The sequence below is a fragment of the Meleagris gallopavo genome, chromosome 1 (genome assembly GCF_000146605.3).
Source record: "Meleagris gallopavo isolate NT-WF06-2002-E0010 breed Aviagen turkey brand Nicholas breeding stock chromosome 1, Turkey_5.1, whole genome shotgun sequence".
Taxonomy (NCBI): domain Eukaryota; kingdom Metazoa; phylum Chordata; class Aves; order Galliformes; family Phasianidae; genus Meleagris; species Meleagris gallopavo.
In genome coordinates, this window is record NC_015011.2 from 83303078 (window position 1) to 83320984 (window position 17907).

The window sequence follows — 17907 nt, forward strand, 5'->3', positions numbered from 1 at the left end:
ATCTTGGAAACTTAGATCTGACATCGTTTGCTCACAGTCCTATCAGATTAGATCCTGACAGGCTCTTAGCAATTTGGTTCAGTGATTGTTATTAGGTATAAAGTCACTAATGGTCACCGTTCCCTTCATTTAATGGGCCTTAACATTTTAAAAAAAATCTTTATAAAAAGATAGTGTCAGGCTGAAGCATCACTTCTTATATAGCATCAGTTTTTGACTACAAGCAGGTTGTGACTTATCTTCAGAGTTGTACAGTGCTAAACACTTTCAATAGCTTTCCTTTCTAAAGGCGAAATAGCACCTGATAATATTTCTTGAAAAATCATGTCATTAAGATTGAGCAAAAAAAAATTTAAGAAAAACATCTGCACTTAAGCCAGCTTGCATCTCTGTAAACAAGAATTAGGACAGATTCATAATTTAACTGCTAAGCTGCCCGCAGAATAATGTAAGCAAACCATGCGAAAGAAACTGCAAAAGAAAAAATGATGTGAAGCAGAAAAAAAGCAAGCAAAATACGCACCAAAGCCAAGTTCTACTGGCAGACACAGAAAAGAACATGTGCAACATAAGACTGGAGGCATCTTGTGAAGGAAAACCAAAGCAGCATATTTTTTGATTCTAATGCAAACACCTATCCTAACCCCTCTTGTCTACTTCAACAGAAGAGAAAGGAATACATTAAAAGATAATGAAAAAGAAAAAGGCAATATGAAAAATGCTGCTAGTTGCTCCTCTTGCATCCTAAATCATTTCACAGGCAAAGAAAAAGGCCCCACAACATTTTACTTTACTAAGTGCACAAAAGCTATTAATTATTTGTATCAACTGATAGAAAATGTCTGACCTCTACTGCGCTAAGGAATTGGGCTCCTAGAATCAGCTCCTATCTCAATGATTATATATGTATATAATTAGTATATACCACTGGTTCTAGTTTGTCCAAATTTGTATTAGAGAGAGATCAAAATCAGACCTGGAAGTTACTGACTTCTTTTTTGAGTAAATTAACGGCAATTGCCTAGACAATTATCTACAATGTCTACATTCTTCTACTCATAAGCCCAAATTTTGTACAAATAAATATTTTAACAGTGGCTTGCCACATGCCATGTGAAGGTTCCCCTTCAAGTCCTGTAATAGCTGAGTTTACAGAACAAAACCACTTGACAACCTTGCTGTGTATTCATCCATCTGAGCTTCTGCAGTTGTACCCAGCCCACATGGTCCTTGGCCCTTAAAGAGCCTCAAAGAATAAATCAAATATCAGTGATTAATGGAAAATTCACTGCCATATTCAACAACTACATTATTCAAAGAAAACTTCTGTGTGTTGTCCTTGCCCTCCTACTTCAAGGCCTTGATATTTCATCACTTCATTCACAGTCAATGTTTTAACAGCAAAAATGAATGTTGCTTTGCTGGTCCTGAAAGTTACAACTACTTGGATGATTACATCAAGGCAAGGGGGAAACAGTATGTAAATGACTGTCTCAGGGTAGTACTTGATTCAGCTGTGATACATATTATAATTAACGTTTAAAATATCAAGTTGAAAGAATCACACCTTATGAAAGTACTGCTCCTACCCTTCCCCTGAAAAAAAACAGACCAGGACCAGGACCAGAAACTAGAACTTCAAAACAGCATTCTGTTTAGTCTTTTGTTGTTAGATTTTTAAATTTGTTTTTATTTTCCTCTTGGACAACAAAAGAGTATACAGCTGAGACAAATGGATGCCTCTAGGCTCCATTTCCAGGCAGTGATGGTTAACCTAAAAACCAGATCATCCCCTTCCTAGGAAAAAAAAAGTGGAATGCAAAACATCAATAGATCGGCTACATAAATATGATTAATACCTTTTTGCAAGATGCTAATATCAAGTGACAGTCCTAATCTGTTTTAACACAATCGCAGCAACATGTAAGAGACCACCAGAATATGAGGAGGACTAATGAACTAACCTCCCCTCAAACCCTGACTAGGTATCATGAACAAATCACCTGAGATTAACATTTCACAAAATCCTGAGCTGAGGTGTTCAAATGTAGAAAATGGTGGTTTACAACACAGCTTCCAACCCTCATGGCCTTTTCTCGCAGTAGGAGGGACAGAAGCAACAAGCTACCAAATTTTGCAATTCAGAATTTTAATTAGGCCATGAGCAAATGTGAGTTTGTGCTAATGCACTCAGCTAGTCCTTTCTGACTAAAATTAGGGAGTCACTAACAATGCTCGAGTAATACCTTAGAGGAAATACAACTCCTTAAATATTTAATATTAGCTCCCATCAGTGAAGATGATTATACTTAAAAGAAAACAAACAAACAAAAAAACACAATAAGAGCTAAGAGTTTGTTATTAAGACTTATTTCCTACTTTTCAACATAAATGAGAGTCCTCATTAGGAAGAAGAGAGAGTCTTTTGCATTAGGAAGATTCTTAGCATGCTTGACACTCACTATGAGGGGAGGTCATGGAGCAGGTATCACATTGAGTGCAATCACACAGCATGTGTTGGACAACTAGGGTACCAGGCCCGACCAGCACAGATTCATGAAAGGCAGGTTCTGCTTGATCGATCTCATTTCCTTTTATGAACAGGTGACTTGTCTAGTGGATGAGGGAAAGGCTGCAGATGTAGTCTACCTAGACTTCAGTAAAGCCTTTAGCACTGTCTCCCACAGTATTCTCCCAGAGAAGCTGGCAGCTCATGGCTTAAACAAGAGTCTGGGTAAAAAAAAAAACAAAACAGCTGGACAGCAGTGGTGAATGGAGTTAAATCCAGCTAGCAACCAGTCACAAGTGCTATTCTCCAGAGGACAGTATTGGGGCTGGTTCTGTTTAATATCTTCATTGATGAAGTGCGTGAAGGGACTGAGTACACCCTCACCAAGTTTGCATATTACACCAAGTTGGAAGGAAGCATTGATCTGCCTGTACGGAAGCCATACAGAAGGAACTGGAAAGACTGATGCCACTCATATGAGCTCCAACAAGACCAAGTGCCAGGTTCTATGCTTTGGTCACAGCATCCCTCCATGCAACACTACAGGGTCAGGGCAGGAGAGAGGCTGGAAAGTTACACAGAAGAGAAGTATCAGAGGGCAGGTATAGGAACTGTTAGGTCATGGTCTGAACCAATGATTGAGCACCTGGTGAAGGGGCATGGCCAACCCCATGAGCACAAGTGCAAGCAATTCACCTGTGCAACCTTAACCCTATTTAAGGGCTGGCAGCCAAAAGGGAAGCATCTCCACTTGGAGACTGCCTTCTCTGAGAGTTTCCAGTGAGCCCAGATCCTTGGAAAAGGGTGAACTATTTCTTCATTACTGGACTGTGATCACTACCTTTCTTGAATGATCTGAAACTGGTTAAAGGCAATTGTAACTGCTGCCACCTATCTACAGGGTATCAGTTGACAGCCAGCTGAATGCAAGCCAGCAGCATGACGGAATGGCCAAGTAGGCCAAGGGCATTCCAGCTCATATCAGAAATAGCATAGCCGGCAGGACTAGGAGGGTACACAGCACTGGTGAGGCTGCAGCTCAAGTACTGTGATCAGTTTTGGGCACCCCACTATAAAAAGACATTGAGGCCCTGGAGCACATCCAGAGAAGGGCAAAGTAGGTGAAGGATCTGGATCAAAACTCTTACAAGGAGTGGCTGAGGGAAGTGAGACTGCTTAGTCTGGAGAAGAGGAGGCTCAGAGGAGACCCTATCACTCTCAACAACTACCTGAAAGGAGGCTGTGGTGAGGCAGAGGTCAGCCTCTTCTCCCACGTAACTAGCAACAGGACCAAAGGGAATGGCCTCAATTCAGGTTGGATATTTGTAACAGATCAATGAAAAACACTTTCTGAATTTGTGTAGTATGCTTGTTATGTCTCAAACATGTGCAAGACAAGGTCATTGCCATGACAACTGTATAATCAATGGATATACAAATGGTATAGCGTATAATCAATGAATATACAGATGGTATAGTATATCCAGGAGCTTGGCTGATGTCATTATTATATTGGAGTAGGAAAAGAGAGACACTCACCCTATCCTGGGCTTGCAGAACAGACTCCAGTGGAGCGGATCTCCAGAGAGATCCTTCCCCACTGGCAGTCAGCTCTTAAACAGGTCTAGGAGAGGTGGAGTCAGGCTCCATCCCTTCCGGCAGCATAGGAGAATTGCCTTCACCTGCGCTCCCATGGCTGACTCATTGCTCACCTCAGGAGATTAATCAGAGGTTCAGGCCGTGATTCAGCAGCCCCATACAACAACAAATCAAAGCTGTGAAACACAGAATCCTCTGAAATAACAGGACAGTCTTGTTTTATACAAAAAAAAAAAAAAGCCTGCTTTCCTGCAAGGAAGTTTTCAAGATATATGTATATATAGAGAAGCTTTCAATATATGTATGTGTATATATGTATAATGCCTGAGAGAAGCTCAGCTGTTTTGTTTGGTTTTTTTTTGTTATTTTTTGTTTGTTTGGTTTTGCTGTCTGCTTTTTGCCTGTTCAAGACTTCAACCCCTGGACAAGCACTCCCACTCATCCTTACTCCATCACTGATGTCAAACATCAACCACTCATAGCAATCAAAACTCAGGAAACTGCAATTAATGTAGCTTTTAAGTTCTTGTACTTCAGTGTAAGTCACTTCTGCTGAAGTTACAGTGAAGCATCCTGAGGTAACAAAACAAGTTAAACAGCTACCTCTCTGAATAAATAGGAAAAATAAATTCAAGATTTACATCAAACACAGTTTTAGCCTGCAAAATTTGAAGCATTCTGAATGTAAAGACAGGGCCAACTGATGATGCTTCATAGGTCACACAACCCCTGAAATGAGTATTTCAAGCACTTGCTGTCATTAAGCATTCTCATAATCTGTAAACTTCATTTCTAGCAGTCTCTACTGACAATAAATCACTATGATCAAGTTCTAGTCAGAAAATAAGGCAGAGAATGGGGATTATTTGCTTATACTTGCATGATCTGTGGAATAATGGTTGCTTCACTACCATGAACACAGTTAATTTTATCATGAAGTCAGTATACTTTCTAGCTAGTGCCAGTGAATATAAGCCTACATTTTCATTTAACTACATAGTCAATGAAGTTTTAAACTTTCTTGGGTAAACAGTTATCTAGCTGATGCTTCACAGAAGGTAGTTTTAAATAATTTGCCATAATCTCAAAGAAATCAACACATTTTTTTTTGGCAACAGAGCATTAAGAAGCAGCACATTCGGCAGTTCTTTATTCAATTAGGTGTCTTAAACATAACAGAGATGAGATGCCTCTAATTTTGGTTGGGATTTTTTTGTTGTTTTGTTTTTAATAACAGCCTTTCCCTACTTACCATTATACCTGTTGGGTTTTTTTGTTTGTTTGTTTTAACAGTTGATGAAGTCTCCATAATGAATGTGGGCTGCAGAGCAGAGAATGACATACCAAAGACAATCTGGAAACCTTAAACCTTAAAATACCTAGGGCTAAAATGATAGTTTACAAAAAGTAACAAACACCTTTCAAGATTCCATGGAATAATTTCTCCAGCCAATATTGCATTTTCATTCTGATTTTGCAGCCTTGTATTTAAGCAGACAAAAAAAAAAACATGGTTGTTTCATAATTCAGCATCAATAAATCACTGACACACAAGCGTCTGAAGATCGGTCAAAATTTTGAAAACCTTTCACATGACCCAATTAACTAAAGACCAAAGCTACCTATATTCAATAAATGTTATTAATTGCAGAACATACAAACAGAATAATTTTGAGATGACTTCGTACCCAATTGGTTCTTCATCATTAGAGCTGCATCTATCACAGTCCCTTTGCCTTCTTCCTTTTGTAGAAGTCTCTCTGTTGCTGGCACTTAATCGCCACTGAAATAAAACAAACAAAAGTGGAACACTCCAACACACTTCAGTGTCACATTGGACATTACATAAGAAAAATGGAACAAGGCCAGGCATTGAAATAGTGCAATTGATCAGACAGAGCAGAGACACAAAGAATATAATGATAATAATAATTTCGTAACATATGGATTTGTTTACTATAAAGCATCTGTGTAGTACTGGGCTTATCGGAACTTGCTTCATTTTTCATCTAAAATAATACAGCACAATTCAACTACTTTTGTATTTAAGGTAGCACTGTCCCAAATGAAGACTTAAATATTAGGTCTGCTCCAGATAACCACCGTTATGTTAGATATCTTATTATTTAACTCCATGAAGTTAATCAAGCAATATTCCATTCAAAAAATGCACAATTCTGAGAAACAACAGGAATCTGAAGGCTTCACACTGGCATAGTATGGCAAAACTCACAAAGCCAGTAATTCCTTTTTCCTTTTCAGTTCTCTTACCTTATAGAATGCAATTACGTTTTTCCATTTAAATAAACAAAAGCCCCACCAAAACATACAGCTGTTTCTGCAATTCCAGAAATCTATCTCCTGTCACTACCTTCTACTCTCACCTCACATTAAAACCTAATTGAGGCTTGAAAGTGATGCCAGTCAGTCTGAAATCACATAAAGATATTTACAATGCTGTGTAAGTGTGCTGTGAAAGGCCACCTGAAAGATTCATGTCCACACCTTAAGAATTATCTCTTTTGCAAGAAAGTATGAAGAACAGGCAATGTTTAAAAAGGCCTCAACTGCAGGGAAAAATCTGTTATATATAGACAGGTAAGAAAAACAAGAAATGGAAAGTAAGACAATATTCATGTAAGAAGCGGTTCTTCAATACATCTAGTCCAATCACTGCTTTTATGGAAGCAGAGAGAAAGACAGTTCTACACGTTAGCTGGCTCAGCAAAAGAGGCTGCTGCTTGTGACTGAAGGTTGCATTGCTTCCTGCTTCAAAGTAGGAATGCAACTGGATGTTCTACTTGTTTTACTAGTATAGAACATAATACAGCAAGTCTATATTGCACAGTAATCAAATGTCCAGGCCTACCATAAGAAATGGGTCACACTGTCAGCACTCTTGTAAGTCAGAAGATTCCCTAATTTCCCTCACTAGCCTTCTCTGTAGAGGAGCCTGTTTGACCAGTCCTGTGGTTCTGAAAGCAACAAAATTGGCAATAAACTTAAAGCTGCACTGAAGCAGTAAAATACTACTAGTATTTTACTGTAGTAAAATACTACAAATTTCCAAGATTTGGCATTTTAAAAATATTTAGCATACAAATCTGTTGGAAATTCCCTAAACACTTGCTTCTATACATGACTAAGATGATCAAGATGATCATTTATGCTAATTCTGTTTAAGAACATGTATTATTTCTTATTCTTAGTACTAAAATGAGTTATTCTATTATTATTATTCTATGAAGCCATGCTGTATTTCATCTATTCCTAAGAGTTTCAGCTCTTAGATACAAAATAATGACCAAAATTCAATGTAAAAGCTACTTCCATAGCATTGTGAGAACAATCTGGATAAGCAACCTGAATATTACCTACAAGTCCAGGAATCAAAAAACAATGAACTAAAGAAACATTGCACATAAACATACTTGCCTTTAAATTCTTGAGTTAAAAGTTAACTTCAGGACCTGAGATTACTATGGAAACCTGTCAAACTACATCTAAGAACCAACTCTGCTTTTTAATGATTTAGGTTGGTGATACAGCAGATATCCCTTGCTGTAGCTCTAATTCTTGCAGACATGTTTCAGATCTACACGCTTGACCTTCCCAGGAAACATGGGTCAGGTACTGATCACATAGGTACAAGGCAGCACTTGGTACTTAAAAGAGCAGAACAAAAAAACCCATACAACTCTCCTATGCACTTTACACTGCAAGAACTTCTCTTTACCTCTCTTAAAGGGTAGTCCCAATGCTGAGAGCCTGGGAGCCTTGCCAAAGGGGACTGAACTTGAACATCCTCTGACTTGTTGTTTGGTTTCTTCTTTGGTATACGAAACTGAAAATAGAGGATGTTACACACATGATAAAACTAAATTATCCACTGGTGCTAGGAGCTGACATACTGCCAGATACAAAGATTTTATAATCATCAGGTAAAATAACAAAGTTGCAAGCAAAGCACTGACCTGTTACTTTAACTTAGAAGTATTCTCATTGATGTTTCATCATAAATCACTGTCATTCTAACAGGAGCTGGTTTTAACCGATGAACACCAAGAAAAAAAAACTAATCTTACTTCATTAATTTCAAAACAATCTCAAATATGTGCCCAAAAGGTGAGAACAAAACCAATCTAATGTTACTCCATTTTCTTGGTTCCCTCTAACCTGCTAACGCTCTAATTTGATCTTCGCATCACAGCTTGAAGAGCAATCAAGAGAAAACAAAACAGCTGAATTATGCTATGTTTGCTCTCAGAAAATAAATAAAGAACATCATTTATCCTCTCATATTACTAATGTTTTAATATGATTATTTAGCAATAGCATTCTCCAATGTCCTCAAAATAGTATTGCCTGTTGTCATTACCAACCTCATCAAAATTAAGTATTGAAAATAAAGAATCATACAGTTGTTTGAGTTGGAAAGGACTTTTGAAGGTCATCTAGTCCAACAGCCCTGCAATGAACAGGGACATGTACAGCTAGATCAGGTTGCTTAGGGCCCTTCCATCCTGACCTTCAATGTCTCCAGGGATGGGGCATTCACTGCCTCTCTGGGCTATCAGTAATTCTCAGCAATTTGCCAATACAAGGAATAAGAAGAAGAAGAAGAGAGGTAAGTCACTCTCAAGTTGATTAAACACATTAAACAAACTCAACTAAACATAAAAGTGGAAACCTAGACATTTCACTGGACACCTTCATGTGCAAAATCACAGGCTGCAAACAGGACTAGATTCAAACGCATTAGATATGGAATGTGGTGCTGATCTTTCAGTTAATTAAATACATCAGCCCCCTCAAAAAAACCAAAAGCTACTCTACATGACAGCTACTGCAAAGTGCATTGCAAACTTTATTTGCAAGCTATCTGATATCCTACTTTGCAAGATGAAATTACAAGTCAGTATTCTAGAAAAGCGTGAGGCCAGCAACTTAGTTAACACAGAAGCTTCATTCATTAGCCCTGTATGCAGTCTTTCAGATCATAACTGAAGCATACTGCATTGCCAATGAGATAATCCTTCCATTTTTCAACTTAAATCATGATCGCTTTTATTCTTCTCTATCCTTCTTTGAATTATTTTTTTTAAGTGAATTATCAGGTCTGAATTTCTATACAGTACCTCAAGCTCCTTTTGATGTTCAAACAGTAGTGCCAAATACAATATCAGATCATAGAATCACAAGGTTGGAAAGGACCTACAAGATCATCAAATCATAAAGGTAATAATATAGGCACACATAGGCAACGCTTTTAATAGAAGTATCTCCAATTTTTTATTAAGAACGTCTGCAATAAGAGGTATTTTGTTGTATGGAGAAATGGCCTATAAACTTTAATTGGTCAGGATGTTTCTCTCATGTGTATTAATGGTGAGGTATCAATTTCCTTTAGGAAAAAAAAAAACCAATATAGAATCCATCAGGAAGGAAAGCAGCAGGCTATAAGATTCCCGACAGCAAAAAACTGTATAAAATTTAAATATGTGTTTTGTGTTACAGAGCTTCAGACAACTTCTGTAATAACGTAACATTGAGAAAAGATAAGGTCAGACTCAAAGAACAGAAACAGATGATCCAACAGAGGGACAAAAAGCGTAAGATTTATTCATCAGCAAAATTTCCACCTCAGTGCACCACATCCTCAAAACGTTTAGTACTCATTAAGATGTCGGTTAGCAATAGCTGCAATTAACATACAGGACAAACAGAGAGTAAAGAGGTAACCAACAGAAGTCTGAATTTACTTTAAGTGCAATGTATGCAAACTGCCTCAGCTTTCCCTTAACAGAAAGCAAATGAATCAACACATATATGCACTTTGTAGATTCTGCATCTAAATCAGTAGCATTTATCTGCCACCCACAGAAGCAAAAGTCAGAGAATGTATATGAACAATGTGCTTATTTCTAAAACACCAGACAGACCTTACCTGGATGAAATCAGCTGCTGTGCCTACAGTTTGTTTTCACTTATGCCTCCATTGCTAGAAACTACAGCTAACATGGATATTTTAAGAAAAATGACACTAGCATATGGATTCTTACACACATCTCAGTAGATAACCAAAGATTAATCAGTTACACAGCTCATTGACTTGAGTATTATTATTAATATTTAAGTGTTGCTTAAGTCTTAATATGGCCTTGAGAAGTTCGGTTTATGTTAAACATTAACCCTATATTGTATCAACATGTTCAGCAGCATACATTACTACTGACTGCTGCTAGCTTAAGCTAGTTCTCAAGAAAGCTGTTCCAATAAAGTGAAAACAGGACCCCTGCAGAGTGACTGGTTACATAAGTACAGCCAGAGCATCTCAGGATACCCACATCCTGAAAGCTACTTTTTATAAATTGTAAAAGACTTACACTGACACGACTTGAAGGTGATGGTCTTCCTTCCATGACTTTTTCCACTAGAAAAGAAAAATATATAATTATACACATACACATACAAAATAAGCTTAGCAATTTACATTTCATTTATTTGGAAGGAATTAAGATTGCAGCAGTAGACGGTAAGCAAAAAAAAACAAAAACACCCTTTTTCAGGCAGTTAGCACAACAAAAGCTCACAGATAGCCACAATGGCAAGAGACAGCTGCTTCAGCAGGGCTCTGCATTATCAGTGTGTGTGTATGGACTCGTTAACAAAGTTTTCATCAGAACTTGTCTTGAAGGAAGGTATTTACCCTGAAGCATGTATAGAATTATGTTTCCTGCTTGCTAGAGTGTAAGCAAATCTTTGATTGTAAAAAGCACCACAGAAAGACATTTGTAACACTGTAACGCTTATATATATATATATATATAATAATAAAGTAATATAATTCAATCTGTTAACAGATAAAGTTCTTCCTCACTGGAAGAGCAGAGCTTCAGAACCACAAGCGTTCCAAGCCATTTCTTCTGTTCACACATACTCTACATGAGACGCAGAGAGGTCATAAACCCTTCAAACCTCATGCCTAACTCAAGAAGCCTAGCTCACCATTTAAGCCTGGGTAGTTTTGTTTCGGTCAGCAATTTTTCAGCCCTAAGTTGGACAAGAGCAGTATGTGTAGGCTACATAAGAGGACCCGGCCATCGCCTAGCCCAACGCCGTACCGACAGCTCCCGGCCGGCCGCCTGCGGGGCTGAAGAGTGGCCTGCGGCCACTCACAAAGAGCAGCAACACTGCCGCCAGGCGCCGGCCGCTCCGCCGTCCTCCCTCGCGGTTTCGCGATCGTTGAACGGGGAGATAACGCAAACACCCACCCGCCCACCGGCGCTGCGGCTGACCGGGTTCCGTTATATCCCCTCCGAACACCCACCCAACCCCTTAGCAGTTAAAGGGTTCCCGGAGCCCCGCCTACAGAGCAACGCCAAGCGCACGCTGCAGCCCCTCCCCAGCACCAACCGCTAATGCCGCCGCCGCCGTTGTTGTTGTTGTTATTGCTACCACTGCTGCCGTTCGCTAAGGCCCCGCCACCGCCTCCTGCGCAACTCCGCCGGTTACTTCCGGGTAGAGCCCCGCCCCAACCGGGGGAACCGGCCCCACCTGCTCAACAACGGCTGCCCCAGCGCCAACCTCGCAGGCGGCCCCTCGCAGGCCTGCCCGCCCGCAGCGAGGCTCCGCCCTCGGCAGCACTCGGCTTTAATTTTCTCCCTCAGCCCGTCGGGGACCTAGAGGGGAAAGCGGGCGTGACTCTGAGTGGCGGCCAGCTCGCGTCTGGCGAATTGATGAGCCGGACGAACAGCGGGGCTGAAGGAAGCTAGTGCTAAAGGAGGGGAAATTGTGATCTCTGAGGGAGCGCTACGGAAAACGCCTTCTTGTTGTTCGGTTGTTCTTCAGTAATTTCTAACCAAACGAAATGAAGCTTATATTGCACCTCGTCGACCCCATTTTACTACTGAGACTTTCGCCTTCATTTCAGTCAGAATCCTGAAGGTGGATTCATAGTTTAATTACACCTCAATTTGCACTGCCCCACCCCCATGTATTGCATATATATTGCCAGAACTTCCACAGCCCCATATCATAGAATGGCCTGGGTTGAAAAGGAGCACAATGATCGTGTAGTTTCAACCCCCCTGCTATGTGCAGGGTCTCCAACCACCAGACCAGGCTGCCCAGAGCCACATCCAGCCTGGCCTTGAATGCCTCCAGGGATGGGGCATCCACAGCCTCCTTGGGCAACCTGTTCCAGTGTGTCACCACCCTCTGCGTGGAAAACTTCCTCCTGGTATCTAACCTAAACCTCCCTTGACTCAATTTAAGACCATTCCCCCTTATCCTATCACTATCCACCCTCATAAAACAGCCATTCCACCTACTGTTTATACGCTCTCCTTCAAGTACTAGAAGGCCACAATGAGGTCTCCCCAGGGCCTTCTCCAAGCTAAACAAGCTCAGTTCCCTCAACCTTTCCTCATTGGAGAGGTTCTTCAGCCCTTTGATCATCTTAGTGGCCCTCCTCTGGACCCTCTCTAAGAGCTTCATATCCTTGTGCTGGGGACCCCAGGCCAGGATACAGTACTCCAGATGGGGCCTCACAAGAGCCAAGTAGAGGGGGATAATCACCTCCCTCTCCCTGCTGGCCACACCTTTTTGCTGAAACCTAAAAACTTCTGCAGCTGAGTAGGCTGGCTCCAGCTCAGCATGTAGCAAAGTAACAAGCTCAGCTGATGCAATGGTTTCCAGCTGGTGGCCTTGGAAATCCTTTCATAAAAAGACGAAAGATCTTTTTCTTCTTCCTAAGGTGGCTTTAGAACTGTAAGTTTGATGTGTGGTTTTCTGAAGTAATACCAACTGTTTTCTCTGCTTATTAATGTAATATCTTTATATCAAGTAGTAGGAAGCTCTACAAAACCTGTTTTAACGATTGTTACATGCAAAAGAAACTTAGCTTTAACTTCTGTTCAGGTGTAAAATACAAACACAAGATGTTAGATTGAAACACTAGAGACCTTAGCTGGTAGCAAATGATATATTTCCTAGATATATTTAAGACTAATATACATAAAGTAATGGAACCTGAACTAATGTGGAACTCATTTTCTTCACACAGAGAAATTGCCTACGGTCCCAGAGTCAGAAAGATTTTCATCTGTGATGATGGCAGACTTTACAGGGGAACACATGGTAGGTAATGTTGGGTCTTGTTAGAATAAATTGTTAAATGGCAAATCTCCTAAAGAGTAATGCTTATGTGATTTATACTTCAGTGATGTTTATAACGTGCTAAGTGATGTGCAAATGCTAAGTTTACAGGTGAAATATGTTAAAATCACACAATCACCAAGGCTGGAAAAGATGTCCAAAATCACCCAGTCAGAACATCCATCTACCACAAACATTTACCGTTACACCATGTCCCTCAGTACTGCATGTAAGTGTTTCTTGAACACCTCCAGGGACAGTGACTCAACCACCCATTCCTTATCTTTCAGTATGAGCAGAAAAAAGAAAGAGAAGGAAGGGGAAAGGGTGTATTTGTTGTCTGTCTTTTTCTCCCCAACAGTAATTTTTTTAAAAATCAAAATAGTGGTTGTAAAGATAGAATAGAAACCCTTGAATACTGTGTTTGTATATAGAAATGTAGCACAAGAAGCAGTCAAAACTGATTTAGGATATAGACTTACAAAAAAAGAAAGAAATACATTATGCAACTGTATCTAAAATAGTGACTGCTGATTTTTAATTTTATACTTGGCATTGCAGGTACAAAATCTGTCCTCCAAGCTAGTTTATGTTCTAAAGTGCTGTTCATCAATACTTATTCCTTGCTACTACTAGTTGGTACTAACTTGCTATTCATAATGTGCTGGAAAACTGCAGCCTCAGTTTTTTTAGGAATGAGAAGAAAGAGACAGAATTGTTGGATAGCATGATAGTCTTGAGGAAACTGCACTTACCTTTTTCTGTTTGTTGTAGAATGCTTTCTCTACACTTTACTTAAAAGGAAAATGGGCACGTTGTTCCTAGCATAATTGTTGTCAACTGGTCACACGATTTGAAAAATCATATGATGGTCTCCATTTTCAGCTGTAGTAACCTTGTGGGAAAACTGAGGCATGGACTCCCTTCTTATTATTCCCAGATCACACTAGTTAATTCTGTCATTTATTCTATAATTTCCACATTGCAAGTGCTTACAAAGGAAGAGTTAGTATCAATGTACTGCTGTTGCAAAAGGAATCTGGCTTTTTGAGCAGGTTTACTATAGCCCACCAAAAGCAATGAATGCTTTGTGTGTAACCACATGTAAATATTGATTACAATACAGCACGCTTTATATAACTGTTGTATGGTGGTCTATTATTACATTGACGTAGTTTTCTTAATTTGCAGTGGTTACAAACAGGACATGAACTAAGCTTGAGGACACTACTAGAGGGTTCAGGTTATCAAGAGGAACTGAAGTATGATTTTAATGAAAAAGGGGAACTGAGGCATCTGGATACAAATGAATCCTTTGTTTTCAATTACTACAAAAACAGCCACGAGAAGAATCATGAACGCTATGAAGTTTTAGGACATATGATTACCCAGTATGTTTATGAGCTCCTGGAAAGAGTCTGCACGCTGCAAAAAGTTTATATTCCTTCTGATGCTGCGGAGGATGAACCAAGAAGTTTCTTTTTTATGAGTGAGAAAGCACTAACAAGTTCTTCTAGCATAATTGTCCTTCTTCAGGATCATGGAGTTTTTCGTGCTGGCCAGTGGGGGCAAAAGACAATCATCAGTGAGGGCCTGTACCATGGAACACAAATACCGTTCATCAAAATGGCCCTTCAAAGCCACGGGGGAGTGATTGTACTGAATCCCAATGACAATCTCATTGACTTGAAGACTGAAAGGGAGAAGCTAAGCTATTCTACCAGAGTAGAATCAGTGACTTGTATGCATTCCTGCCAGTGGATCCCCAAGCGGTGCACCAGTAGCCCTGAGGAGCATACCATGTATGTATGGGATCATTTCATTTCTAAAAGTGCAGCCAAGAATGTGGCTTTCATTGCCCACGGCTATGGTGGTTTGGTGTTCATTGATCTGCTCGTGCAGAGAAAATGGGAAGTGATGAATAAAGTGTTTTCTGTGGCATTCATCGATTCTATGCACAATATACAGCATCAGGTTAGAAATGATCCACAGATACAATGGTGGATACAGAAACACTGCTGTGAATGGGTATCAAACAATAAGCCTTTAGGTAAAGCTGTAGGCTCCCTTGTCAAAGTGAATTGTCCAACCGTCTCTGCTGGAACTGAAAAGTATAGCTTAGCACCTTCCTACTGCTTGCATTCTGTCTTTAAGTACCTGAACAGCACCCTGAAAGCCAAGACCACCACAGCCTTTACACGTTCACCTATTGCAACCCGAAGCAGCAAAAGTTGGTAAACAAAGGTATACTGACTTGGGATTGATAGTAATCTCTTCTTTTCATAACCATCCCTGCAGCTAAGATCCTTCACTATGGAGAGACTTACAGTTTTAAGTTTGAAGACACTTTGTTTTTGAGAAACACAAAAATAGAAGTTAACCATGAGGAAAGAAAATGCCTTCTTGAAAGCTTTAGTCATATCCCTTCAGCAAGCTGTGAAATTTAAAGCTGCACAAAATAAAGATGTTAATGTATATCAACGCTTGTCTGTATAATCTTTTTAATTGGACTTTCTGTGGTGGCAGCCTTGTAGTTGGACTAAACGATCGACAAAACTCTAATTTCTTAAGTGCATAAAAGGACAATTCTGGAATACACAAAGTATTGCAAATTTGCAATTTTAAATCCAACTAAATCAGTGAGGCTACACAGAGTGACTTGCTGGGGTTATAAAATATGCTAGCAACCTACAGTTATCAAACTGATACGAGAGAATGATGTAGCTGTTCCCTTTCAGCTGTTTTATTTTTTATAGAAGTGGGAAACAGTTTAAGTGTCCATACGAATGGCTTGCAATTTATTAAAGGAAAAGGCCAAATAGTCTTTAAAGCATACGTAAAATAAACTGCTATTCTGAATTCCCAGTGTAATTGTGTGGGAATTAAAAGCAGCCGATGTCCGCAAAAGAGCTTTGAAGGGTGACTGTACCTTGCCCTACATCTTCAGATCCCATCTTATTAAGAAAAAAATAATTGCTGAACAGTAAGACTGGGTACAAAAAACAGTATCAAATTCCCTTTATGTTATTATTATTATGTTCATCTATTTCTGATTTTAGTAATTTCTGATGCTGTCTGAAAAAGCTTTCATACCATTATGTAGTAATGGATAGAAATATATAATTCTATTGGAAAGGCACAGCAAGGTAAGTACTTTCAGTAACAACTGCAGCTTTTTAAATACAGCTTGGCTAATATCATATTTGAATGAAAGTAGTATTGAATAGGCATTTAATAGAGTACACTACTGTTTAGTTCACTTATTAACATTGTGCTGACACCATCATTATGCATACAAGCAGCAGATCTGTTCTACAGCTGCTGGTCAGCATGCAACTCAAAGAACAGTCACTTACATGAATTCTAGATGTTAACAAGTAGCTTTATTTGTGACAGAAGTACTAAGTGACAGAACGTCTGTCTTCAGAAACAGACCAATATGATCCTTCACCATAAATGCTCAAAGTGTCCCACGGCATCAGCAGTGGATAAAAATGCTCAGAGAAAAAACATCTCTAGAATATCTGCCAATCCCATAATTCTTTAACTCAGGTCAGCCCACTAAATTCCTTGGTAAAGAAGGTCATATTTAGGAATGTTACTGGGATCAATAGGACTTCTCACAATAAGCTTTCCGCGCATGGCACCACGGTAAATCACTTCAATCAGATCTATGAAGTCTTGCTTCGTTTTGAAGCTTCCTACAAATTTGGTGTGATCTGGAGACCTAAAGATAAGCATAAAATAAAAGTAGTATTGTAACATCAAAACATTCAAAACAAAAACACGGACAAGAAAAGTTGTATAATGAAATTAAGGATTTTGACTTGATGATTCTGAAAGAACCACATCAGTGATGACATAACCAAGTCAGGAATAAACTATGACTTGATATCCAAAGTCCAAGAAGGTGCTGTGTTGTGTCTAAGGTTTTAATCATACTCTGTTTTGCAGAGGTAAGCATATTTCACAGCTGGTACCTACTTATTATGTCAAAGTGTTTCAAACTACTTTGTAATGCTATGTACTTCTGCCTTCTTACATAGTTATCAATGCAGATTCTATCAACAGCAACACAGTTTTCAAGCATTATCTGCTTTAGACAAGGTAACATAGAGACTGTTAAATTACTAAAAATGTAACAGACAATGTCAGGTGGGATGACATACCCATAATCGACCTTCATGTGCTGTCCATTGAAGAAGAATACAGTGGATGGAATATAGCTGATGTCAAAATACTGGGTGTACACAGGAACCTTGTTCACATCCACCAAATAGATGACTGCCATCTTACTTAGGTCATGAGCTGTCTTGGCAAGCTGACAAGAATGACGGGGAAAATGGATTGAGGCAGTAGTGGAAAAAAGGCATCAAGCTTTACGAAGTCCATCTCCATTACATCCTATCAGTTTAAGCAAGGCTGGAATGTCCCATCTACCTCTAGCACTTTAACACACATAGCAGTCTGCATGCTTAAGTGTCAAACTGTCGAGGGTAACATTTTGTATTACTTTTAAATGTCAGCTGCAAACACTACCACCATCTTTATCAGGCACTCTATCACCCAAACACAACCTATGGCACTGCCCTGTGAACAACAGGCATATCTGGAGCGTTCACTTATATTGGGGGAGGAAA

General features: G+C 39.4%; 3 protein-coding genes across 5 annotated transcripts in view; 1 reads left to right on the forward strand and 2 right to left on the reverse strand.

The window, feature by feature from the left end:
* Positions 1-11630, reverse strand: part of SENP7 (SUMO specific peptidase 7) — a 39532-nt gene extending 27902 nt beyond the window's left edge. Inside the window, 4 exon segments of the mRNA XM_010720386.3 lie at positions 5797-5891; positions 7845-7952; positions 10495-10541; positions 11525-11630. Coding sequence (XP_010718688.1) covers positions 5797-5891; positions 7845-7952; positions 10495-10530 — 239 coding nt within the window. The 5' untranslated portion in view covers positions 10531-10541; positions 11525-11630.
* Positions 11631-11864: 234 nt separating this feature from the next.
* Positions 11865-15746, forward strand: LOC100545050 (putative protein FAM172B). Of its 3 annotated transcripts, none has more exons than XM_019619301.2 (3): positions 11865-11947; positions 13176-13249; positions 14459-15746. In XM_019619301.2, the coding sequence occupies exons 2-3, from the start codon at positions 13220-13222 to the stop codon at positions 15503-15505; spliced, it is 1077 nt and encodes a 358-aa protein (XP_019474846.1). In that variant the 5' UTR covers positions 11865-11947; positions 13176-13219; the 3' UTR covers positions 15506-15746. The 3 variants fall into 3 exon arrangements, with proteins under 3 accessions (XP_019474846.1, XP_019474842.1, XP_010718698.1); XM_019619297.2 differs by lacking the exon at positions 11865-11947 and adding an exon at positions 11968-12055; XM_010720396.3 differs by lacking the exon at positions 11865-11947 and adding an exon at positions 12739-12880 and having other exon boundaries at positions 14459-15745.
* A 5-nt stretch (positions 15747-15751) lies between these two features.
* Positions 15752-17889, reverse strand: TXNL4B (thioredoxin like 4B). The gene is made up of 2 exons (XM_010720677.3): positions 17437-17889; positions 15752-16994 (listed from the first exon to the last, which is right to left on the reverse strand). The coding sequence occupies exons 1-2, from the start codon at positions 17556-17558 to the stop codon at positions 16829-16831; spliced, it is 288 nt and encodes a 95-aa protein (XP_010718979.2). The 5' UTR covers positions 17559-17889; the 3' UTR covers positions 15752-16828.
* Positions 17890-17907: the final 18 nt, after the last annotated feature.

Coding starts and splice junctions, on each gene's coding strand:
- TXNL4B (XM_010720677.3), bottom strand. CDS start 17,558: ATGGCAGTCATCTATTTGGTGGATGTGAACAAGGTTCCTGTGTACACC. Junction 16,995..17,436: donor CACATGAAGGTCGATTATGG/GTATGTCATCCC, acceptor GCTTATCTTTAG/GTCTCCAGATCACACCAAAT.
- LOC100545050 (XM_019619301.2), top strand. CDS start 13,220: ATGATGGCAGACTTTACAGGGGAACACATG. Junction 13,250..14,458: donor ACTTTACAGGGGAACACATG/GTAGGTAATGTT, acceptor CTTAATTTGCAG/TGGTTACAAACAGGACATGA.